The 26,176-nt window shown below is 36.8% G+C and overlaps 2 protein-coding genes across 2 annotated transcripts in view; one reads left to right on the top strand and one right to left on the bottom strand.

Moving 5' to 3' along the window:
* Positions 1-526: 526 nt before the first annotated feature.
* On the bottom strand, positions 527-1,638 carry SMIM10L1 (small integral membrane protein 10 like 1). The gene has a single exon (XM_032159639.3). The coding sequence runs from the start codon at positions 1,446-1,448 to the stop codon at positions 1,242-1,244; it is 207 nt and encodes a 68-aa protein (XP_032015530.1). The 5' UTR covers positions 1,449-1,638; the 3' UTR covers positions 527-1,241.
* The window catches only part of LOC116472686 (salivary acidic proline-rich phosphoprotein 1/2), a 113,297-nt gene continuing 88,374 nt past the window's right edge, over positions 1,254-26,176 (top strand). Inside the window, exon 1 of the mRNA XM_058442053.1 lies at positions 1,254-1,383. The gene's annotated coding sequence lies outside the window, so the exon portion shown is untranslated. The remainder of the gene's footprint in view (positions 1,384-26,176) is intronic.

Genomic DNA, 26,176 nt, shown 5'->3' with positions numbered 1-26,176 from the left:
TCACAGTTGAGGTATACAGTGTATACAGTGTAGTTTTGAAATCTTTTTCTCAGGGTTCAAAATTACATGTTCTGTTTTCTTAATTTTGAAAAATATGCAATCACTAATTTATCCCCACACTCTTTGGAAAATGAAAGCTCTCTAGGCTGTATTCAAATACACCAGGTACTCTGTCAATTTTTATTTTTTGAAATATTCTACCTGAGCTCTCCATCTTTAGGCATTTCCTGTTGACTTCATACTGTTCTCCCCTACTACTCTCCCTCTTTAATATATTACCGTTTTAGAAACTTTATGGCTACCCTGTAAGTAATAAAAATGTTTTTCCCCACTCAACAACAGACAGTACCTTTCAAGTTCCCACTTTTTAAGGACATAACCACCATTCCATTTACTTCTCTCGCCCTCCTTCAACATTCCCACTTGTATTTCCGGCTGTATTTTTAAAACATGGTAAATAACATTTGCACTCCACTTTGTAACCATAATTAAGTATGCCCTTAAACAATAAAAACCATAAATAACATTTGTATTTTACGATTATTTAAATGTTATTCACTGAACAGCCAAGCTTTGTGCTACTATGGGATTTCCTTTTCTGCGGTTCCAAGTCTTGATCCACGTCCTGCCACAGGAGCACTGAAATAGAGCCCATTTTCTTACACTCTCGCCATTAGTTCAAAAGCTTGCAGCATTTTATGTCTGGTACTTGGAGGATGCTTTTCCTGTAGTTTTGCGTTTTTTTCACTGAAAGTTTCTGATTATTATTGTTTTCTCTTGTGGGATGAAGAAGTATGTACCTTCTATATCACAGCCTTAATACCTTCAGCTTCTTATTCATTCAAATCTTGCTTACAATCCAGTCCCAGGATTCCCGGTTTACTGATTTTCTTTTTCCTGAAAATTTTAGCCTTCTGTTTTGTTTTGAAATAATGCACCCTCTGCGCCTTGTCACATTCGGAAATTCGTCAGGTGTTTTAGGATGCACACTTTCTTAGATCTTTTCGAGGGTCTTAACTGCAGTTCTGTGTCCAGAATCGCGTATTTTCTCTTTCTAGGGACTGTAGGCTCCCGGCCGCCCCCAGAGGAGCCCCGCTAGCAGCTAAGAGGGCAGCCACGAAGAGCGCCTGAGCACTCTCGCGAGACTGTGGGGCTCGCCATTCGCCGCTCCGCCGCGCCGCAACGGACCCTGGGAGTCGACCATCATGCTGGCCCCGGAGGCCGTTAGCTTAGTCATGGCTCTAAATGTGTACCTGCAGTCTGATGTTGAGGATCACCGAGCCCGCGACGTAGAAGTACGGGAAGTTCATGCGCAGCTGCCAGGCCAGCTCGAAGAAGGCGAGCAGGGTGCGGGAGAGGCCCTTGCAGAAGACGCCGTACGAGGTGGGAGCCGCGGCGGGGCTTGAGGCCCTGACGGCCAAGGAGGACGGAGCCGCCGCGGGGGCCATGGGCCAGGTGTCGCCGCCCGCCCAGCGTCTGTAGCGAGGGTTGCCGCAGGGCCCGCGGACCCCCTAGCGACAGCTGGGACCGGCAGGACGGTGAGGAAAGCGGCCGCCGGGCTCACACCCAAGCTTAACGCTGCTGACGCTCGGTGCAGTGCGGCGGCGCGTAGCCCCAGGCGCCGCTGGCGCTCCGCCCCTTCCTGTCTGCTTCTCACTGTGGCATTTACCATTTAGAGCTCAGCTGATGGTAGCTCTGGAATAGGCTATGTTGTATAGCATGTACGAACATCCATGCAGATAGTTCCACTTTAAAATGAAAAAAGCTAAGCGAGATGTAACTTGCTGTAGGGCACAAAATTTGTGAGGGCCGAAGCTAGATTAAAACTTTAGTTTGTCTTCTGTGTTATGTGGGATGTTAGGAATCTTACCCTTTTGATTTCATAACATTAATATTAGGGCAAGATGATTCCTACGCCAATAAAGGCACAAGGTCTCTGTATTCATAATATACCATAGACATAAAGGATCACAATCTTAGTCTTTGGATTTTTCTATTTATTAGGAATATTTAAATTGCAAGTGACAGAACTGGTAAACATTCAAGCAAAAAACTAGTGGACACAGACGCATATATACATAAGGACATACATACAAAATCATATTCCCATCCATGTAAACCCTTAAAAAGTTCAGATTAGCTATGGAAGCTTCAGCCATATCTGCCTGGAGATGCATCTGTGAAACCTGTGGCTAGGCTCCAAGGGCTGGAATACTACTCTGCACTTCCAAACTCTTTTTTTTTTTGAGACGGAGTCTCGCTCTGTCGTCCAGGCTGGAGTGCAGTGGCGCGATCTCGGCTAACTGCAAGCTCTGCCTCCCGGGTTCACGCCATTCTCCTGCCTCAGCCTCCCGAGTAGCTGGGACTACAGGCACGTGCCATCACGCCCGGCTAATTTTTTGTATTTTTTTTAGTAGAGATCGGGGTTTCACCATGTTAGCCAGGATGGTCTCCATCTCCTGACCTCGTGATCCACCCGCCTCGGCCTCCCGAAGTGCGAGATTACAGGCGTGAGCCACCGCGCCCAGCCTGTACTTCCAAACTCTTAATACTGTTAGAGTAACAGCACAGTGAATCTCTAATAGCCACAATACTTTTGTTATTTAAACGATACACATTTCACTACCTTCACTTATCTCCCATTTTTTTTGTGTGTGTGACGGTGTCTCGCTCTGTCGCCCAGGCTGGAGTGCAGTGGCGCGCTCTCGGCTCACTGCAAGCTCAGCCTCCCGGGTTCACGCCATTCTCCTGCCTCAGCCTCTCCGAGTAGCTGGGACTACAGGCGCCCGCCACTACGCCCGGCTAATTTTTTTGTATTTTTAGTAGAGACGGGGTTTCACCGTGGTCTCGATCTCCTGACCTCGTGATCCGCCCGCCTCGGCCTCCCAAAGTGCTGGGATTACAAGCGTGAGCCACCGCACCCAGCCCCCATTTTAACTAGAAGCACTGTGTTTTTTAATCGCACACAACGTCTTCATTCATGGATTATTCAAATGTGTGATTTCTGATCATGACCTTAAGATTACAGTCTTGTTCTGAAAAGCATTGTTCAGATACCACACATCGCACTGTGTACTGCATGTCTAGCAGCTATTCAGAGCACAAGTACGGTACCCTAGAGTACCTCTGTTTCTATATAGTCTACTGATGATATGACTAGTAGAAATAACATGCCATTGAGAAATTTGTAAAAATTAATTTTGTGTTCCCAGCTAGTACTCTTTTGCTACTTTGCTGTACCAATACCACTCCAGCGAGATAGCACTTACAGGAATTACTTACAACAACTTCTAAAATACTGGTATAGAGACTGAAGAGCAATGTAAAAAAAAAAAAAAAGATCAATTCTGAGAACTGGGAGAAGCTATGTAGTTTCAGTTCACAAATATAATTTACTCCCTTTGAAAACTGAAAGACTAATACATAGAGCCATTTAGGGTCACAAGAGTCATTACGTTCCTGGATTTTTCATTTCCAAATATGTAAAGCTATGTGGACTCATTCTCTCTTCCATTCCTCTTTTGTGCCACCCTTTACGCCCTACTTGCTCCAGTTCTGGGTAACTCCATGAAAACTTTGTCTTCCACCCTGAGACCGTGGGGAAAATAGCAGCCACCCACTGATAAAATGGCTAGATTGAGGTCCTATTCCAATGTGACGGGAATAGGCAAAGAACAGTCACAAAGCTCCAAATCCTACTCCTTAATGCTCTAGAGCTGAAGAAAGATTTCCTTCTTTCTACCTGAGAGTGGGACAGGACCAATAATTTAGGTGGTTGCAGTTGCTAGAGAAGAACAAAGAGCTCCCATTGCCCCACCATGAACTTTTCTCTGATTAACAAGCAATGCCACTATACTGGGAGAGGGACACAAGTGTAGAAAGAGCCTTCTCTATAGTGCATGTGTGGACTCTTGAAGCTGAGCACAAACACTGAGAATCCCTTTGGCACTCCAGTCTTCCCCAAAACAAGTTACTGGCATTCCACCACTGGAGCCATTTGAATCTAAATACAGATAAACTACAGATTGGATTGATTCAGTTTCACACACTTAATAGTTTGACAGATTAAGAAGGAAGCCCATTTTTGAGGGGTAATATTTATCTCAGGATTTATCTCAGGATTTACTGTAAATATGTGTACACACATGCAAAACCCCAGGCATTGTTAAGAGAAAATAATGGCCCAGAGGTTGAAATTATCAGACAGAACCTTTAAAAATAATTATGAATAATGTGTTAAAATTCTAGTGGAAAAGATAAATAACATGCTCAGGAAATTTTAGCAGAGAGATAGAAACTATATAAGAGGCTCAAATGAAAATGCTAGAAATGAAAAACAATATTGGAAGTGAAAGATTCCTGTGGCAATTTATCAACAGACTGGAGATGGCAGAGGCAGAGTCAGTAATACTGAAGGCAGATTACTATATATTATTCAAACAGAAAAATGAAAGAGAGGGAGAAAAGGAGAGAAGAGATGGAGGAAAAATTTGGAAAGACTGACAATGCTAATTGGTGAGGATGGGGGGCAACTAGAATCCTCATACATTACTGGTGGAGATGCAAAGTGGCAAAGCCTCTTTGGATGAGTTTGATAGTTTCTTATGAAGTAAAAAATACCGTGAAACCCAGCAATTCTTAAGAGAAATGAAAACGTACCCGTAAAATTGAATACTACTCAGCAACAAAAAAGAATAAATCACTTTTATGTGCAACAACAAATGACTCTAAACATTCTACTAAGTGAAAGAAAGGTTCAAACATGATACCATTTTCTCTTCTACAAAGAGAAAAATATAGTGACAGAAAACAGATCAGTGATAGCCAAAGGCCTGAGGTAGAATGCACTGCAAAGGGGTCTAGGAATGTCAAGGGATGTTTTTGGGGGTGATGGAAATGTTCTATATCTTGATTGTGGTAGTTAATCTGTATAATTTGCCAAAAGTAAACTGTATAATTAAAATGGTTTTTCATATAATTTATAAAAATTATATTTCAGTAAAGCTGATTTACAAAAAGAAGCATTTTTTTTTTTTTTTTTTTGAGAAGCCTCAGACCACATTAGGTAGAAAACAAGACATTTTAGATGTTCTGAGTTAGAAGAAGTTTAATCAGGGAGTTAGACACTATACAAACATTAGAAGGCTTTGGGGGAAGTGAGACTAATTCTGGAGGGTTACTTTCAGGAATCCAGAACTGTAGGGGTTGTACATGAAGGCAGTAGCATTTGTGTCAGCTACTTGCATCCTCTATGCAGGCTACTGTATTAGTCAGGGATCTCCAAATAAACAGATCCAACAGAATCATAATTATGAGCCAATTTCCATAATAAATACATGTAAAAAGGGATTCATTATAGGGATTGGCTCAATTGATTATGGAGGCTGAGAAGTCCCATGATATAACCAGTGGTGTAGTCTTGAGGCCAAAGGCCTGAGAATCAGGGGCTCTAATGTCCAAGGGCCGGAGGAGATGGATGTCTGCACTCGAGAGTATATTTGCCCTTCCTCCAGCTTTTTGTTCTATTGGGGCCCTCAGCAGATTGGTTGATGCCTACCTACATTGGTGAGGGTGGGTCTTTACTCGGTCTACAGATTCCTGTGCTTACCTCTTCTAGAAACACCTTTACAGAAACACCCAGAAATAATGTTTTACCAGTTATATGGGTATTCCTTAACCCAGTCAAGTTGATATGTAAAATTAACCATCACAGCTACTGATGATATCAGGTGCCTCTGGCCTCAAAGTGGGTGATTCCAAGGAGTATATTTGTAGCTATCCCACCCTTATGCTTGTAGTCTGTAGATACCTAAGTGCCAGTCTAGATTGCTGCCCAAGAAATAATAGCTTTACCTCAAAGTGTCTTTTTTTAAGGGGGAATTTAATTGACCATGGGGTCTGGGAAATGTTATTTCCAGCTTCTTTTTTATGTCCCTGTGGCAAAGGTGAGAGCTTAGAAACTTGGGGATGGTATATGGTAGAGTAAAAAATCTGATACACACATTGTATCTAGATGCTTAGCTTTGAATCTGCTTCTGCAGGCTTTGTAATGATTCTCTGATACACTTTAATAAATGTCTTTTGTGCTTAAACTACCAGAATAGATTTTAAAAATAAGTTCATGTTGATATTTCCAATTCAGATTTTATATTCTTACCCCTTTTTTTCTCATGCTGAAAATCTTGGCCCGTAACCACACAACATTCACATAATTAATTGTGTGCATCTGCGCATATAATAGTTTCAAACTAACAGTACTTAGATTAGATTATTCTAACAGCTTAATTATTAAAACACTTTCAGATTTATCTTAGCATATATCCTTCTGGAGATAAAAAAAACTATGTTGTAGGATCATTTGAAACAATTCCTCTTTTAGTTAAATCATCCATCAGACAGGTTCATTTGTTTTTTTTTTTATTTTTCAGGATTAATATTCCTTTATTTTAATTTTTAATGATTATTTAATAAATGTACATGGTACCAGGGGTAAAACTTCAAAACAAAATGTAATCAGAGAAGCCTGGCTTCTTTCCTATCACATCCTCTGTGTTTCCTTTCCTATAGGTAACCATTTTTTTTTCTTTTTTAATTGCTTTTAAAAATTTAAGATGTGGAAGGGGCCATGCTAATATTCTCTGTAATTGTTCCAATTTTAGTGTATGTGCTGCTGAAGTGAACACTATATGTAACCATTTTTTAAAGTCAGCTTTTGATAATACCATTCTTAGACAATACAGAACATACTACACACATTGTTCTGCATTTTTCCTTTTAAAATAATTTAATAATTAGGTATCACTCCATAGTACTATACAGCAATCTTTCTCATTTCTTTTTACAGCTGAATAGTGCTCCATGTATCCCTTCTCCCTGCAATTATTGATTGACTAAGGCTAAAGAAGTCTTGGCAAATATTAACACATTTTTCCATGGTTGCCCAGGGGGTATTCTTCATTACAAGTGTGCATGTGTATTTATGTCAGTGTTTGGGGTGAGGCTGTATTTGCTGGGACATAGAGTTTTCACACATCACTTCTCAAACTCCAGTGGCAAGAACTCAGACACTGGGTCACACCCAACTGCATGGGATCCTGGGAAATGTAGTTTCATGTGTGCTCAGGAAGAGGAGAACAAGGATTTTGGTCAGCAACACAGTATCTGCCACAGACTTCATGCCTATTTTTAAATCACCATATGTACCCTTCTTCCCACATGTAGAACACACTTATGCTCCTTTCCTGGGGATGCATTAAAGTCTTATGTTATATCAGCTTGAAGTTCAGGACTTCTGAGTGATAGACAGTTCTGTTTACCACGTCCAAATGTAGTCCCTCATGGTCTGGGAATAAATGAAAACAAAAAACACAAGATATATCTTCACTTCAAAGTATAAAGTGGATGATTAGGGGCAGGCTAACTGGCAATAATAAACTCCTGCCATTTAGAAAGAAAACAGGAGGAATACAATGGCCATAGCAGTGACAAACCTTCCTTGGTAGGCTATGTGGAGTCGCCTGCCCTGGATTTACAGGGAAGTTCCTGATTAGTCCCTGTGTCTGGACTCTGGGAGAAACTCCCTTATCCATCATTTTCTGAGGATGCTGGCTTTACCCTCTGGATGTTCTTCGTTATTATCCTCCTTGGCTGCATCTGAAAAGGATGATGAGGAGGGTACTTTCCTGAAGAAGGTGTGTATTTCAAGTCTTTTCAATAATGCAAGTTTGGAATCCAGAGAGTCATTTTAATATCACATATTTAATTAAATCACTCATAATTTATTTGACAAATGCAATATCCTCAGCAACATATAAAGTTTTTAATCTACTTGCTTCTAGTCAGTTCCATCTTCCCCTATAAAAATTTCCAAAATGGTTGTCCTTACACAAATGTTTCATGTCTGTATAAATAAGAACATAGACAAACATTTTTCCCTTACTTATCCCAGGCCTCTTTCTTTCACTTTGGTGGCAGTTATCTTGAAGGCATTCGAAACAATGGTCTCTATGTTTAATTGAAAAGTCTAAATGGGCCTCTTAACAATTTTTTTTCGGTCTCACTTATTGCTGTTTGATACCCCAAACCTGTGAGATTTTATACCCCTCTGAAACCTTAGATTTCTGAACTCTCTCTTGCTCTTAATTCTTATTTGCAAACCAGTCAATTATTTTCCTTTCTCATCTTCTCATAATATCTTGCTAAAATATTTTGGAGAACAACCCTGGCACACCATTTTAACTTTCGTCAACCACTTCCCCTAGGGCCAGAGACTCATTAAACATGGCCTTTTTCTAAGTTATTGCATATAATGTTTTTAAAAAGTTTGCCTATACACCACATGTGCCATCATGTTGCCAGTCTCCAAGATCTGTTCCTTCACTATCCAAATCCTCTAAACAAATTCGCCCACTTTCAGTTCCAATTTCTGTGTTAGACTGGGTAGACAAACTGCATCACAAATAAGCTCCAAAATATAAAGCAATTTGAACAATATGATTTAATTTTGTTCTTTTAATGGTACTTATATGTCTGAGTAACCTTCCCTATGCAGTTATTCACTAAATTAGGCTGATCACTTGGTGACCTTTAACACATAGGTTCCAAGATTGCCTTGGGGTCACCTTATTCCAGGCAGCCAGGAGCAGAAAAGGTGCATGGAGGAGGATGCATGGCAAATTTTTATGGGACAGGCCTGGAAATAGTGCACATAATTTCCACTCACATTACATTGTTCAGCTTTTAGTCACATTGCATCTGTAAGAGAGGCTTGGAAATACAGTCTATATGCTTAGAAAAAAGAGTAGAACATGAAATTTAGGACATGGAAGTTGGAGAGTGCATTTTGCTTAAAATAGCCATACAAATGTGAAACAAAAAAGTTCCTGCCTATAGATGCATGGTATAGCTTATGTTACTTTTGTAGTTTGAAAGTGCCCTTAAACCTGTCTTGAATATTAGTTCTTTTCTTCTACTTTTTCATAAATTCTAAAGAATTCCAGGGCCAGGCACGGTGGCTCGCACCTGTAATCCCAGCACTTTGGGAGGCTGAGGCAGGAGGATCATGAGGTCAGGAGTTTGAGACCAGCCTGGCCAATATGGTGAAACCCCGTCTCTACTAAAAATACAAAAATCAGCTGGGCGTGGTGATGCTTGCCTGTATTCCCAGCTACTCAGGAGGCTGAGGCAGAAAGATCGCTTGAACCTGGGAGGCGGAGGTTGCAGTGAGCTGAGATTGTGCCACTGCAGTCCAGCCTGTGTGACGGACTCTCACTCTGTCTCAAAAAAAAAAAAAAAAAAAAAAAAAAAGAATTCCAGTTCAAACTGAATGTCCCTAACCTCAGAGAACTATAGTCAATTCTTCACTGAAGCATTTGTATCTTCTTCATCTTTAATTCTGGTATATTTCGTTTATTCTGTTTAGCTCCTATCACATTGCATACAAATTATTAATAGTTTTAGGACTTGGGTGAAATTCTTGAACTATGAATAATTTTATGAACTTATTTCTATAAATCATATTGTATCAACAAAATACTTAGTATGTAAAAGGATCTTATTGAATGAGAGACAAATAATTACTGAAATAAATAAATGTTATTTCTAGCAATTTCTGTTCAAAATTTAAGATATTTGTATTCAAGTGGTATGGCTCAGGGGAGATGAAAGTGCAAATTAGTGAAAAATGATCTCTCATTTTTGCATGTTTACATACTCGACTTCACTTCTTTAGTCATTACTAAATTGTGGCTGATGCTGAAGATAAATAGACATCATTAGTGTTTGTTCTAGAAATTATATAGTAGCTGACTGAAAGTGGTAAGAAAGGTATTCATGAAGCTTTGTATCTCTTAACAACAATTTGGTTTAGTACTGGAGTTACAATATAAATAGAACAAAATATTTTTTTTCATGAAGATCTCTGAACATATAGTTGAATTTTGACTATGCCTTCTGAAATTGTGATGAAATCATATATAGAAAGCATCATAAATGCATGCCCATCTGCAACTGTTTGACTATAAAGCTGTCAGTGAAGTACAATATCAGAAATATTTTCATAGAAATGTCAGTTGGAATTAATATTTTCTTTCTGGTGGTGGCAACAAGAGGACTTGTCTTAGGAATGCTGGGAAACGGGCTCATTGGACTGGTAAACTGCATTCAGTGGGCCAAGAGTTGGAAGGTCTCATCAGCTGATTTCATCCTCACCAGCTTGGGTGTGGTCAGAATCATTCAACTGTATTTAATACTATTTGATTCACTTATAATGGTGTTGTCTCCTCATCTATATACCATCTGTAAACTAGTAAAACTGTTTACTGTTCTTTGGGCATTAATTAATCACTTAAGTATCTGGTTTGCCACCTGCCTAAGCATTTTCTACTTGCTTAAGATAGCCAATTTCTCCCACTTCTTTTTTACCTGGCTGAAGTGGAGAATGAACAGAGTGGTTCTTGTGCTTTTCCTGGGGTCTTTGTTCTTATCATTTATTTACCTTTTTATGTACAATGCCATTAGTGAGTTGTGAAAAAAACATGACTTTGCACTCAGATATAAGTAAAATAGTCTATCTTCAAGGCCTTAGGCTTCTCAGCTTGACATATATCATTCCCTTTCTTCTGACTCTGACCTTTTTGCTCCTTTTATTTATATCCTTAGTGAGACACACCAAGAATTTGCAGCTCAACTCTCTGGGCTCAAGGGACTCCAGCACAGAGGCCCATAAAATGGCCATGAAAATGGTAATAGCCTTCCTCCTCCTTTTTATTATTAACTTTATTTCCACTTTAATAGGAGATTGGATCTTCCTTGAGGTAGAGAATTATCAGGTCATGATGTTTATTATGATGATTTTAGTTGTCTTTCCCTCAGGCCACTCATTTATTATAGTTTTGGGAAACAACAAGCTAAGACAGAGCTCCTTGAGACTACCGTGGCGTCTTAAATTCTCTCTGAAAAAAGCAAAACCTTTAACTTCATAGACACAATTTAACTTTCTGCATCTGTGAAAGAAATAACTTAATAGAAGACCTCATAAGTTAATTTTATATTTAACAATTTCTTTTTTGGAGTCCTTTTAAGTGTTGTTAAATAATTCTGAAATTTTCCTTAAAATATTCACTAACCATGTTTTCTCAAAGTTGCCTGACATAATGTCTGATTCAAGGAAATATCTTTACTATAATAATGCCTGCTGATAACAATAGAGTATGTGAGACTTGGAGAAAAAAGATAAACATTTATAATGGAATATAAATAAATGCACATATGATATACAAAGCAATATGAATAAATATATATAAAATCACAGTCAGAAAAAAGTGTAATGTAATTTTTTGAACAAAAAAATTATAAATAGAATAGGGAAAAAATTATAAAATGTTAAGTATAATTAAGTTTGTTAAAGCATAATATATATCAGTGTAATGCTTGGATATGTTTGTGTATGTGTCGTGCTACTTTGACTACTGTAATAAAATAACCCAGATGTAATCACAGTAGCTGGGAATGTAATGAAGCAGTTAAGAGAATTTTGCTTGCAAATGATGTTACTAAAATATGAAATGAAGATCATGTATTATTTTAATAGAGGACATGGATATGTCCATATGAAAGGAAAAAAACCCAGCACTGTTGTTTAAGGTAACTTTTACCATAATTTAAAAAGTGGAATAAAGGGAAAAAATAGCCAGTAGATCATGGGAAGTATGTTGGTTTTATATTAGTCTTCATGAAGTAGTAGGTGAAAATATTCTTCCAGGTTAAGCCCTAATGTAGAGAATGGTGTAAGAATCATAAGGCCATGGGGAAGAATTGTTTTCTCCAGACAAAATGAACTCTTCCATTCAGGAAATTAGAGTGAGGTCACATCTATCACATTTATCAGGTAGGGTTCTCTCATTTAGCTATTAATATCATCAATAGTGGGTAATCCCAGCACTTTGGGAGGCTGCGGCAGGCAGATCACGAGGTCAGGAGATCGAGACCATCCTGGCTAACACGGTGAAACCCCGTCTCTACTAAAAATACAAAAAAATTAGCCGGGCGTGGTGGTGGGTGCCTGTAGTCCCAGCTACTCAGGAGGCTGAGGTAGGAGAATGGTGTGAACCCGGGAGGCAGAGCTTGCAGTGAGCCGAGATTGCGCCACTGCACTCCAGCCTGGGTGACAGAGCAAGACTGCATCTCAAAAAAAAATTGGTGTTTTCTTTGACCAAAGTGTGGGTAAAAGAAGAGAATTATTGGTATTTTCTTGTCAAGTTTACTAAAAGTTTTTAAAAAATCTTTAAGAATTTGGTATTATTAGTATTGTATTTATCCATAAAAATAACTTATAGAAATAGAGTGAAAGTTTGTTTCTACTACCAAAATAATGACTGAAAAAATTAATATTAAGAATTCAATATTTAACAATCAATTAGATTTAACAATCAATTAGAAATGGTAGAATAAAGAATGTGAATTGGAAGATAACTACACAGAATGAAGCATAATTAGACAAAGAGATGGAAAAAGACAGGCTAAAGGGGAAGAGCATTGAGGTTACAGTCAGAAAGTCTTAACATACTTTTGGAGTTCTCGAAGATTAGAAGAGAGAATGTAGGGAAGGAAGAAGTAATGTTGCTGAGACCTCTCCAAAAATAATAAAATGTATCAATCCATACATTTGAGAAACCAACAAACCTCAGACAAGATAACTGAAAACAAATTAACATATAAATGCTACAGAAAACCAAAGACCAACAGAAAATTTGAAAAGTAGCCCGAGAAAAATGATTGATTATGTTGAAAGGATCAACTGTTTGAATGACAACGGATTTTCAGCAGAAAGCATGGAAGCTAGAATTCAATGTAATATATTTTCAGTGCGTTTCAAAGGAGTAGCAGACATTTCATAAACAGAAATTCAAAAGGATACATTTTCAGATAGAAAAAGGTTACTGAAAATACAAAGTTGAAGATGCAAGAAGGAATGAAAATAAAGGCAATGGCAAATGTGCATAACTAAAAGGACTATTGACTGTATAGAACAATAATATCTTGTGTTAAAAGAGATAATGAATAAAATGTATGCCAATAACAGTATATAGACTAGGGGTGAAGGTGAAAAGATTAAATTTAGTTTAATTATTATTTAACCTTTTCATTGTCTGTGGAGAGAGTCTGAGTATCAAATTCAATGCATGTACTCTAGCTATATATCCAAGAGAAGTGCATTAAATGACATGTAAAATAATGCCCATGGTAGTATTATTTGTAATTGTTCTAAAAAGAAACAGCTCAAATACCTATAAATTAAGGAAGGATTAATAATTATAGCAAATTTGTATAATGGAACAATATAGAGAAATTGAAAGGAATGAACCACATGTACATGCAACAAAGTGGATACATTTTATCAACATAATGCTTAAAAAAAGAAGTCATAAGAAGAAAATATATTAAGGTTGTATTTATAAAGAGTTAAAAAATGAGGCAAACTCAAATCAATTTCTGCAATAAACGAATCATCTTGAAAATTGTATTTACAACTTCACAACTTCTTGTGTTAAAGTCAGGAAATTTTCTATATTTCACATAAAATTCTAGTTTTGATTTTTAACAACTGACCTAATTGGTTTCTAATGTTCTAGAAAAGACTTACAATCATTTTTCCAGTTTCTGTACCTTCTCTGGTTCTCTGGTTTTCAAGTGAGAAAAGCTACACCTAAGCACCCCCATGAATTACACTGGAAAGTTTTCCACCTCTCTTTTTTGAGCAGAGATTTAGAAAGTTGGCATTTGGATCCAAGTGACCCAAGCTTTAGGGCAAAATGAAAATTGCAAATCAGTGCAAGTTACTTTTTCTCATATTTGCATGTAATCAAAGTTGAATCCAGCCCTTCAATCAAAATTACAGATCGAGTGTTACTGCCTGGGATTGGCAGAACTGTTTGATAGGAATGAAAATGTTTTTATGTTAATATAAAATTTGTGCCCACATGTGTGAAGGATTTTTCTATTAAAACTGTACAATTAAGCATAAGATGTGCCACACTGCAAGAGATATGGCACCATGAAACTAACTACAACTGTATACTATTGGGGCTCAGAAAATGATACTGAAAATATATCGCTCTTTGACATGCTGGACTAAACAGGAAGCCTCAAATTCTGTCTGAAGTTTTCCCTTCTGCGTGTGTCTCCGATCCTCTTTCCTGAAGCACCAGAGGGAATTCTCTCTGGAATTTCCTTATCTGATTAAGAAAATTTCTTTCCAGAAGAAATGCAATTTTTAAAAGACTCCTTGTCTAGGAATCTCATCAAATGACCAGGATAAGATACTGGATCAAATAACCACTGGATAAGATACTTGGAGTTGTCAACATGCCTAGACAGACCTTTCAGTTGTTCTTATGAAGGCAGCTCCAAGAGATTCCCTGGGTGACTTTATCTGCATAATAAGACAATCTTTTTTCACAGTGAAGTTCTGGCCCTAACCTTCCCTCCACCTCCCCTAGAGCTCAGAAGAAATTTGTCCTAGGCCATTGCTCTTTAGATTATTCATTTCCTCTGGAAATCATTTATTCTTACATCCCTTGCTTTCCTCTCCCCAATTAAGAGTATACTTAAGAGTCAATTGTCTGGCCCCCGCTTTGAGTCTCATACTTGGCATATGGCTCCCATGTGTATATGCACATTAATGAAAACTTGTATGTGTTTTTTCTTAGATAAATATCTATTGTCAGCTTATTTTCAATGAACCCTCAGAGCAGATGAAAACTGTCTCTTGGCTTCTTACAATACTTGATTCTCTTTTAATGTATTTCAGTTGAATTGGAGTATATGCTACAGATGGGAGAATTAAAAGAATTATTGATAAAAACATTTTGGAATTGTTTGATTGTATCCATAAACTGCCATAGTTGGCTGATGTATCATAAGATTTATTTGAGTGACTTTATTCTAACAAATTTGTCTCCAGTATTGAGTATGTTGAATACTATATACTATTTTTCAAAACTCAAAAATATTTTGTACTATTTTAAAATATTACTTATTTCAATATTAAAGTAGAAAAAACATTCCACTGTTTTGCTCTGGACACAAACCACTTATTTTGCTCTCTTGTTTGCCATTTTTTGACGGTAATATCTGTTGGTGAGCTCATAATATTTATTATAATTCACATTATGTGTATTATATTGCTATATTAATCTACCCATTCATAAGATCCATTTCTACTCATATATCTCAGGGTGTGTTGGTATAAAATTCACAAAATCTTACAAGTCTTTTGGTCTGAATTTTACTTTGTCCTATATCACATTTTGTACCTTGTCATTTGGGGCCTGCTGGGAATTGAGTGTTATCATATATTTAAACATAAGAGGAGGCAGGGATATATATAGAGGGGTATCAGCATCCCTCTGTAAGCCAAACAGCTCAAGGTAAGTCATTACAGGTTTTTAAGACAAGGGAAGGAAGACTAACCTTCTCAGCAAGGGGAGGAAGAGTGCATCTCCTGGCAACGGTGCACCAGCAGAATTTAGGGGTTCAAGATCTTCCAGATTCTTTGGGATCTGCCATTACAGGCCCACCCCAATTTTTAAGGTCCTATTTCTTTTTTAGCAAATTTCCTGACTTTAACACAGGAAGTTGTGAAGTTGTAAATACAGTTTTCAAGGTGATTTATTTATTGCAGAAATTGATTTGAGTTTGCTTTTCAGAAATTTTAGTACTTCTGCTATAGGAGATAAGGACTTTTTTGAAGACAGTCGTAGGAACGTTATGTTAGTTTACATAATACTAAGCTAGTAATTCAGAGCCTTAAGTTCATAATTTTTCTTTCTCCAAGTTTTCTAGCACACTTATAAGTCAGCAACGAACCCTATTCTACTTACTTTCACTAAAATGTTCTACGGCAGCCTCACTCAATGTCTTGCCTTCTATAGGAACTTGATTATAAATTATTTTGTAAGTGATCATCTATGGACAATAATTTAACTGTTGTGTCACCGCATGCCAGGGATTGCCAGTGTCTCCTTTACTGTTGGAAACAGGGTCATGAATACCCTTAAATCTAATTATATGAGACAGCTAATACCAGACAACTCCTACCTAGACTTGGAATTTGATTCTGTCATGATCCACAGTCTCATTCTGCATCTCAGGCAGAAGGGGCAGTTGTACTTGAAGTGTAGCTGTGGCTATTCTCATGGTGATCCTCAAAATACAAGAAGGCCCAGACAAACTGATAATGCATTTTTAAGATCTCTGCTCATATACATTCTGCTAATATTCTAAAGCAATTCACAGACAAGTACAACATTAATGGGCATGGAAATTATACTTTGCCCACAGTGGGAGAGCACAGCAAAGTTATGTGCAAAGGCTGTGAGTAATACTATTAAAGGGAATAAATAATTGGGGCTGAAAATCCAATCTACTATCATCTCCCAAGCTGAACTTTCTTAACCATAGATGTCAATAAACATAAAAGTGGAGAATAGTTAAAACTAAAATATAGTACAGATAAGTGATAAAACAAAAATAAATTGATCTTGAGAGAAGAGAAATTTTCTTCTCTAAAAAGAAAAAACAGTTTTGTGATAAAAATAAAAAATTCTAATAAAATGTGCAATTTTCTTAAAAGTATAGATTATCAAAATTTTCTTGTGAAGAAATACTCTTGCATATGTCAAAAATAATGAAAGAAATTTGCTTGTATTATTATACTATCTCATAAATTATCTTTTCCAAAAGAGTTGTAGGTTATATTTAAAATTTTATTTATAATAAACATCACACACCGGGGCCTGCTGTGGGGTGAGGGGAGTAAGGAGGGATAGCATTAGGAGATATACCTAATGCTAAATGATGAGTTAATGGGTGCAGCACACCAACATGGCACATGTATACATATGCAACAAACCTGCACGTTGTGCACATGTACCCTAAAACTTAAAGTATAATAATAATAAAATTAAAAAAAAAAAGAAAATGAAAAAAAGAAAAATATTAAGTTATTTAAAAATCTAAACAACCAATTGTAAAAATAATACCTATGTATTATTGCTATATTATAAAATTTTAGATCTGGCTACCATCATGAAAAAAAAATATGACATACCAAAGAAATGCTGATTCCAGAAATGTGAAGATGGTTTAACATATGGTAATATATTATGATAATCAACTCACTAATAGATTTAAGAGGGAAATAATATGTTTATAAAATAGTTGTGGACACACTCTTTAAATAAATTTAGTACCCAATTATAATAGAAAATATAACCAACTAAAGAAAGACTTTCTTTCCCTAATATAATTTGTCCCCTAAACAACTACAGGCAATCTCGTAACAAATGCTTATCATATTATGAGTTCCACAGAAAAGAGGCTTGAGGTAATCTTATATCCTAGTAATTTATTTGAGCCTGCAGTACCATGGAAGCAGGAATGGAAGTAAAGGATGAGTTAGGCAAAAAAAGGAGTTAAACAAAATTTAAAGCTAAGAAAAATGTAAATTATTTTATAAATTCAAGGTAGGTGAGGATTTTATCTGAAAGATATAAAAACCGCAAAACATAAAGTAAAAGTTTGATAAGTTTTAAATTCCTTGGAAAGAACTTTTAATTAATCTAGCTAAGTTAGCTGTCCGACCCTAGTCTAATTATACATCTAGGCATTTGATAATGAATACAGAAAGAGTATTAAAACTAGGATTATATGGATGAAAATAAAAATACTCATTTTACCTAATAAAAAAAATCATGTTCTTAGATGACATTCTCAATGTTGTGATGACATCAGTTCTTGCCAAATTCAGGTATACATGTAAGATGTTAAGGCAAACATTGCCATTTTTTTCTCATTTAGAGTAGTTTATTATGCTAAGGGCCTGGGAAACATTTTAGATTCAGTAAAAAAACCTAGAAGAATAAAGGAGAATGAATACTAGAAAAAGACTGAAAGAAAAAAATGTGTAAAGATGCACAGAATGAGGACCATCTGTCGGTAAAATATATTATAAAAATACTAAAAAGGTATCCAGATAGTAAAAAGCTCAAAAACATGAAAAATCTCTTTCAGTTACTACTGGTAGAAGCATATAGTGGGATATAGTGAATGCGAATTTAGCATAAAAATACATACATTTTATATCTGTGTATGTATGTACACATACTTTTGATATGCTTGTATAACTACATATTTCTGAAACAATTCTAAAAATAATCATAAAACGATTACAGATATGCAAAAACAGTTATAGAGCTATGTATAGTTTGTTAACATTAAGATAAAAGCCTTAACATTTTTTTATGCTTAAAAACATTATAATGCTTCAATATAGCAGAACACACATTTGTCATTAAAAGAGATATAGAGTAGCATTGCTCAGAGTTCAGCAGAATATTCATAGTTGTTACAAAAAAAAGTTCTTAATGTTTAAATATTTTAGGCAATGCTGGCTTAAGCGACTTTAACCTTTTTGTTTGTTTTTAAATCATAAGCTTTCTGTATACTCTGTTACAAATGTAAAAGGGAGTGCTGTATGTGGAGTTTCCCAAATTTCCTTTTCTGTGAAATCCTTTTCTGTTTTAGAAAATACCTTTTAATTCTAACATTTTCAGGAATTTAATTTGAGAAATTCTAATATTGAGGGATTATGTATCAATGAGGAACAATTTCATTTTTTAGAATATGTAGACTGGGCGTGGTGGCTCACACCTATAATCCTAGCACTTTGGGAGGCCAAGGAGGATAGATTATTTGAGGTCAGGAGTTTCAGACCATCCTAACCAACATGGTGAAATCCCATCTCTACTAAAAATACAAAAATTAGCCATGCATGGTGTTATGTGTCTGTAATCCCAGCTACTCAGGAGGCTGAGGCAGGGAGAATCACTCGAACCTGAGAGGCAGAGGTTGCAGTGACCCAAGATCGCGCCACTGTATTCCAACCTGGGCAATGGGGCGAGACTCCATTTCAAAGAAAACCAAAGAACAAAACAAAAGTATAGGCACATGTGTAGGTTTGGATGGAACAATAAACACTGCAGAGATTCAGGGGATTGTGGCAGATGGATGCGAGGCAGGACTAGATTGCAGCTCTGGACAGACCAGCATGTGGATGCTTGTATTGTGAATTTTAGCTACAAATCCACTGCAAGAACAAACCAGTAATCCCGAGAGGACCCACAGATCCTCTGAAGAAGCAGACTGCTCTTGCAGGACCCAGGAGACACCCAAATACAGTGACTGCCCCAACTGCAGGAGTAGGAAAGGGAGACCCTCCTCTTCTGAACACACACCACCACTGGAGAACTGAAGGTCTGTTTGCAGGAGAAGTTTCTGGCTTTACCTTGAGCTGAGTCAAGTTAGAGAGCTGAGTGAAATGCAGGGGTAGAGGAAGCAGGGCGGAAAGGCCTGGGAGCTCACTGGGTCCCCAGACAGCCCATTCCTGCCTGGCACCATAGTACTCCATCAGGAGGGTGGCCAGAGGAGCAGGGGTAAAACTCCACAGGCAGAAGAAATCTCTAGCTGAACTTTGTAACAATTTGAACTGGTCAAGAAGCCTCCTGGCCAGAACTCGGGGGAGGGTGTGAATCGGGCATGCAGACTTCACAGGCGGGGGAAGAACTAAAGCCCTTTCCTCTCATGGCTGGGAGGCAAATAGCCTTGGGCAAGTTTTCAAGCCCATCTTGCCCTCTGCCTGGAAACAGAGTCGGGGCTGTTGGCTTGGAGGGGCATGGTGGGAGTGAGACCAGCCCTTCAGTTTGCATGGGAGCTGGGTGAGACCTGTGACTGTTGGCTTTCCCCCGCTTTCCTGACAACCTGCAAGACTCAGCAGAGGCAGCCATAATCCTCCTAGATACCCAACTTCAGTGACCTGGGAATCTCATCCCCATCCCCCACAGCAGCCACAGCAAGACCCACAGAAGGAGAGTCTGAGCTCAGACATGCCTAGCCCTGCCCCCACCTAATGGTCCTTCCCTATCCACCCTGGTAGTGGAAGACAAAGGGTATATAATTCTGGGAGCTCTAGGGCCACACCCACTGTCAGTCCCTCACCACACTACTACAGCTGATGCTTTCTGGAAAGCACCACCTCCTGGTAGGAGGCCAACCAGCACAAAAATAGAGCATTAAACCACCAAAGCTAAGGACCCCCATGGAGTCCATTGCACCCTCCATCACCTCAACTGGAACATGCACTGGTGTCCAAGGCTGAGAGTCCTATAAATTGTTCACATCACAGGACTCTGTGCAGACAACTCCCAGTACCAGCCTGGAGCCAGTAGACTTGCTAACAAGTTGTCATCTCCATCTATTACAGTATTTGCTCTAATCATATTTGACTTATATACCTGGGAGCTCCAGTGTTGAGTGCATATATATTTACAATTGTTATATCCTTTTGATGAATTGACCCCTTTATCTTTACATGTTGACCTTCTTTGTCTCTTCATAGTTTTTGTCTTGAAATCTATCTTGTCTAATATTAGTATAGATATTCCTCTTTTTTTGGCTTCCATTGCCATGGAATGTCTTTTTCCATCCCTTTATTTTCTATCTGCATGTCTGTATAGGCGAATTGTGTTTCTTGTAGGCAACTGATTAGCTAGACTATGCCTTTTGATTGGAGAGTTTAGTCCATTTACATTCAATGTTATTATTGGTAGTAAGGACTTCTGCCATTTTGTTATCTGTTTTCTGGTTATGTTGTAGTCTGCTCTTCTTTCTTTCCTTCCTATCTTTCTTTAGTGAAAGTTATTTTCTCTGGTGATATGATATAGTTTCTTGCTTTTTATATTTTTGTGTGTATCCATTGTATTATGTTTTTTGATTTGCGATTGCTATGAGGCTTCCAAATACTATCTTGTAACCCATTATTTCAAGCTGATAGCAACTTAGCACTGTTTGCATAAGCAAACAAACAAGCACAAAAACTAAACAAATGAAGACTCTACACCTTAACACCATCTTCTCAGTTTTTAACTTTTTGTTGTCACTATTTATATCTCATTGTGCTGTCTATATCTTCAAAGGTTGCGGGAACTGTTTTTTTTTTTGGTCGGTTCATGATTTAATTTTTGTACTTTAGCGAGGTTTACACACCACATTTACAGTGTTATACTAGTCTGTGTTTTTCTGTCTCCTTACTATTACCAGTGAGTTTTGTAGCTTTAAGTGATTACATATCGCTCATTAATGCCCTTTTCTTTCTGATTGAAGTAATCCCTTTAACATTTCTTATAGGACAGATCTGGTGTTGATGAAATCCCTCAGCTTTTGTTGGTTTGGAAAAGTCTTTATTTCTCTTTCATGCTTGAAGAATATTTTCTCCAGTAACACTATTCTGGGCTAAAAGTTTTTTCCTTCAGCACTTCTAATATGTCATGCCACTGTCTCCTGGCCTTTTTCCACTGAGAAGTCTGCTGCCAGATGTACGGGAGCTCCATTGTACATTATGTGTTTCTTTTCTTTTGCTGCTTTAGAATCCTTTCTTTATCCTTGACCTTAGGGAAATTGATTATTAAATTCCTTGAGGTAGTCTTCTTCAATTTTATCCGGCATTGTTTGTTGAGAAAAACGATTAATTCCTTTCCGAATTGCAATAGTACCTTTTTTTGAAAGCAATTGACCATGAATGTTGGTGTTAGTTTCTGGACTCTCAGTTGTGTTTCATCATTCTTTTTGTTTACTGTAATTCGAGTTCCATAGAATCCTGATTAGGACAGCTTTGAAGTAAGCTTTGAAATCAGAAAGTATAATCCTCCAAATTTCTTATTTTTTAACAATTTCTTTTTGTGATCTTGTCACTTGTCATTTCCAGATATGTTTTAGGAGTGGTTTTCCAATTTCTGTGAAAAAAGTCTTCTAGGATCTGGTAGGGATTGCACTGAATATATATAAGTTGACTCTTCACCTATAAAGACTCTCCTTGTGCTGGATTTCAGTTGAGCTGGTCATCGTTGCTTGTACAACTCTGTGATGAATTGAAAATATAATTTTGGCCTTTTGTTTCACTTATCCTAGTTGTTGGAGAAGGATATCATGCCTTTCTTAACCTTGTGTGTTCTGCTCAAAAATGGAGGTTCTCAGCCAGGTGTGGTTGTTCATGCCTGTATCCAAGCAATTTGGGAGGCCAAGATGAGGGGACCACTTGAGCACATGAGTTGAAGACCAGACTGGGCAACATAGGGAGACGCTGTCTGTATAAAAAAAAAAAAATTTTTTTCTGGGTGTTTTGGTGCATGCCTGTAGTCCCAGCTACTCCAGAAGGTGAGGTGGGAGGACCACTTGGGCCCAAAAGTTTGAGACTGCAGTGAGCTGTGATCAAGCCACTGCACTCCAGCCTGGGTGACAGAGCAAGACCCTGTCTCCCTCCCTCCACCCAAAACGAGGAACTTCTCACTGGTGTCTTTTATGTATCAAATAACACATGATCATATGAAAAATTAATAATCCTTGATTCCTGCCTGTACCAGACAGGTAAAATTGAAAGCAATTATACAAATAGTATATTAACTCCTCATAAAGACTATCCAAAGAGAATATTATTATCATCTGTATTTTACAGATGATTATACCAAGGCAGAGAGTAGTTGTAAAATGAGGTCTGTCTGGAGCATACCTATATGAAGCAGAAAATCTGGTTTCCTATTTGGCAGTCTGACTCCAAAATCCTCTCTTAGAAACAATTATACTGTAAAAATGAAAAATAAATAAAATCCAAGATTGGAGACTGATTTTAGCATCTATTAATCTTAAACCATTAAGTAAACCATTAAGTAATAAAAAATAAATTAAACAGAGAAAAACAAAACCAAATATTCATATAGAAAGAAGTCTAGACTCTTCAATGGAAAACGTGTTTTTCAAGTGACCCACAATAGTTACACAATTGCTGAGCATTTTAATTAAACAATAAATATTTAAGTATTAACTAGACTCAAGAGAATAACTTAGTGAAAGGCCTAAGCATGAGTGGTAAGTTTGATAAATATTGAAAATGGGCCAAAAAGCTCAAATGGGAAAATAGGGCTATTTCCACCTGGATGATCTCCCTAAAATTAATTTTCCATTTTGGAAATTATAGGACAATAATTCCTCCTATTCATGAGGGGTGAGTGTGTGTGTATGTGCGTGAGTGTGTTTGTATTAATGAGCTTGTTAACAATAAGTTATACCAAAGTATTACTTTGTAGCAACCAGGTTTTAAGGACTATTGGCCTTTTTGAGATTCCTAAGAAAACCTTCAATGCTTTTGGTAGGAAAAGTTGGGATTCACTCTACATATTACTGGCGTTGAAAAAAATGAATCTACTTTGGTGATGATCCTAGCTATCCTCAAGCTCCATTCACCAAGCTATACAACCAATGTGTCATATATGTATTGGGTTGTAAAATATCTCTTAACAACTGAAGTTGCTGAACACAAATTATGGAGAGGTGAAACAAGGAAAAAAATTGCAGAACAATTAAAAAGCTCTTCCTTGGCATGCTAGTAGATGAGAATTCAGCTTTCACTTCAACATCAATATGGAAAATTTTATCTTACAGCAAGGATGTTGTGCTTGAATAGGAGTTAATTTGAGCTGTTTTGGAAATTATTATGTTTTCCATAAAGACAGCATTGATTTCATGCATTAGCATATTGAGATGTTTTCCTGTTTGACATTGGTCACAGAATTTAAAAGGAACAAGAACATTACTGCACATTCAGGAATTAGTTACACATAGAAGTTAAGGTCAGGACCTTAAGGGAATCTTGACCGGTGATATTAGGACTGCTTTTTAAAGCATTCAGACATGATAAATTTACTACCAATCATTTTTTCGATAACAGCAATGATACATTTATTTTTCCTATGGACACCTACATTGAGCTTGTAGTCTATTTTTATATTTCAACATTTTTGTCTTTGAGTCGTTTTAGGAGTTGTTAAACAATCCTGAAATTTCCCTTACAGTATGCTGTTAACGAATTATATTTTTTCAAAGTCCTTTGGCATAATGATTGATTAAAGGAAGTATCTCCAGTATAATTACACTTGCTTATAACAAAAGAGTATTTGAAACTTGAAGAAAAAAAGGTTAGACAAATTTATAACGAAATATAAACAAATATGTATAATATATAAGGCATTATTAATACATGTATAGGAAATAACCATCATAGAATGAAAAAATATTAATGTAATTTATTGAAGTAAAAATACATTCTAAATTAGAATAGATACAGCATATTTTCATAGATACCATTGTAATTAAAGTTTTTGCTGAATAAAGGAGAATAGAGCATTATGGTACTAAGAAATCCAAGTTAAAATTTAAAACTTTTCTTTTTTTATTTTGAGACAGGGTCTTGCTCTGTCGTCCAGGCTAGAGTGCACAAGTGCAATCACGGCTCAGTGCGACCTCTACCACTTGGGCTGAAGTGATTCTCTCAGCTCAGCCTCCAGAGTAGCTAGGACAACAGGCGTGCACCACCACGCCCTGCTAATTTTTTCTATTTTTGGTAGAGACGGGGTTTTGCCATGTTGCCCAGGCTAGTCTCGAACTCCTGTGCTCAGGCAATCCACCTGCCTCAGCCTCCCAAAATGCTGGGATTACAGTTGCGAGCCACCACACCTGGCCCAAAAGTTTTCTTAAATTAATTTAAAAAAAAGATAAGCACTGTAAATCCACCTTCTTAATGCTAATATGAATTTGAAACATCAACATTTGAATATTTATGATTGCTAGACACCTTTATTCTTATTTCCAATTTAATTATTTATAATTCACATTTCAGTGTCAGAAAGTCATGAATTTCCAATAAACTATAGTAAGATGAATATTAAATATATATACCTATTATCCCAAAATGTGTCTCTAAATGAAATATGTATATTCATATTGTTAGCATTCTAATTTCACAATACTATTCATGTGTACACCTGCATTTTGGGTTAAATATTTTGTTACTATAATTTTTTTGGTTCTGCATTAGAGAAAAAAAATCATAGAAAGGCAAATTTGTTAAGGTGTAAAACATATTTAGCATGATCTTTGAATATGTTTGTGCATATATAACACTACTTTGACTGCTATAGTAAGATAATCCAGATTTAGTCACCATAGCTAAGAATGTGAAAAAGCGTTTACAAGAATTTGGCTTGCTAATGATACTATTAAAAGATGAAATAAAATTGATACGCTGTATATTGCGTAAAGTATTTGTCTATTTTCATATTGAAAACTGCACAAAAAACCCCAAAATAGAATCCTAATTGTTGGATGTCACTTTTGCTATGAATTTTTAAAGTGTAATAAAATAAAAAAAGCAAATAAATCATTGAAAATACATTGGTTTTACATTATTCTTGATGAAATACCACGTGAGGGTATTTGCCTAGGCCTGATGCTGAGAATAATACAAGAATCATGAGGCCATGAAGAATAATGTTGTTCTCTCATTACCCTGAACTCTAGTACTTAAGAAACAAGACTGAAATCACATTTATCAAATAGCATTCTCCCTTTTACCTCCCATCATCATTATCATCATTATCTATATCCACATCTATCTCATTAAATGATTTATTTTTGAAATATTTAAACACATAATTTGGAAAAAAAGTAATTTTAAAAAGATCATAACTATTGGAAAGTTACAGGAGTAAACAGCAAAGTTTAATCAAGCTCAATACATTTAGATTTAGAAATTAAGTGTAGTTTATTTTACAATACATTGCTTGAGCAAATAATTATTTATGGATGAGCTTAAACTAATCCTCTTTTCACTGTGATCACGATGAAAACAATTTAGATTTTAATGGAACTAAACCTCCCTAATAAGAAAGACAAAACAAATAGCACATTTTATGAGCAAGCTTATATTTCTAAAGACAGGGTTTTAGGACCAAATTGTCAAACAGAGGTGAGACCTCAGATCTTCTGTCACACTTGAGTGAGTGATGATGGAGTTTGAAGGTTATAGTTCTATAACCAAAACTATATTCACGGATAGGGATTAAATGATGGAATTCCTTAGAAGCACCAGATTCAGTTTTGTTTCCATGGGAATAAAAGTTCTTCAATGTTTGATAAACTTGTAAGTACTGTTTTACTCTTTGATCTTTTAAAGATTGTTATAAATGAGGAAGTCTTGATTTCTGCTTATAAAAACAGAGTAAAATTTAAA

The sequence above is a fragment of the Hylobates moloch genome, unplaced genomic scaffold (assembly GCF_009828535.3).
Source record: "Hylobates moloch isolate HMO894 unplaced genomic scaffold, HMol_V3 SCAFFOLD_8, whole genome shotgun sequence".
Lineage (NCBI taxonomy): Eukaryota > Metazoa > Chordata > Mammalia > Primates > Hylobatidae > Hylobates > Hylobates moloch.
This window is presented reverse-complemented; position numbering and strand designations above follow the sequence as displayed.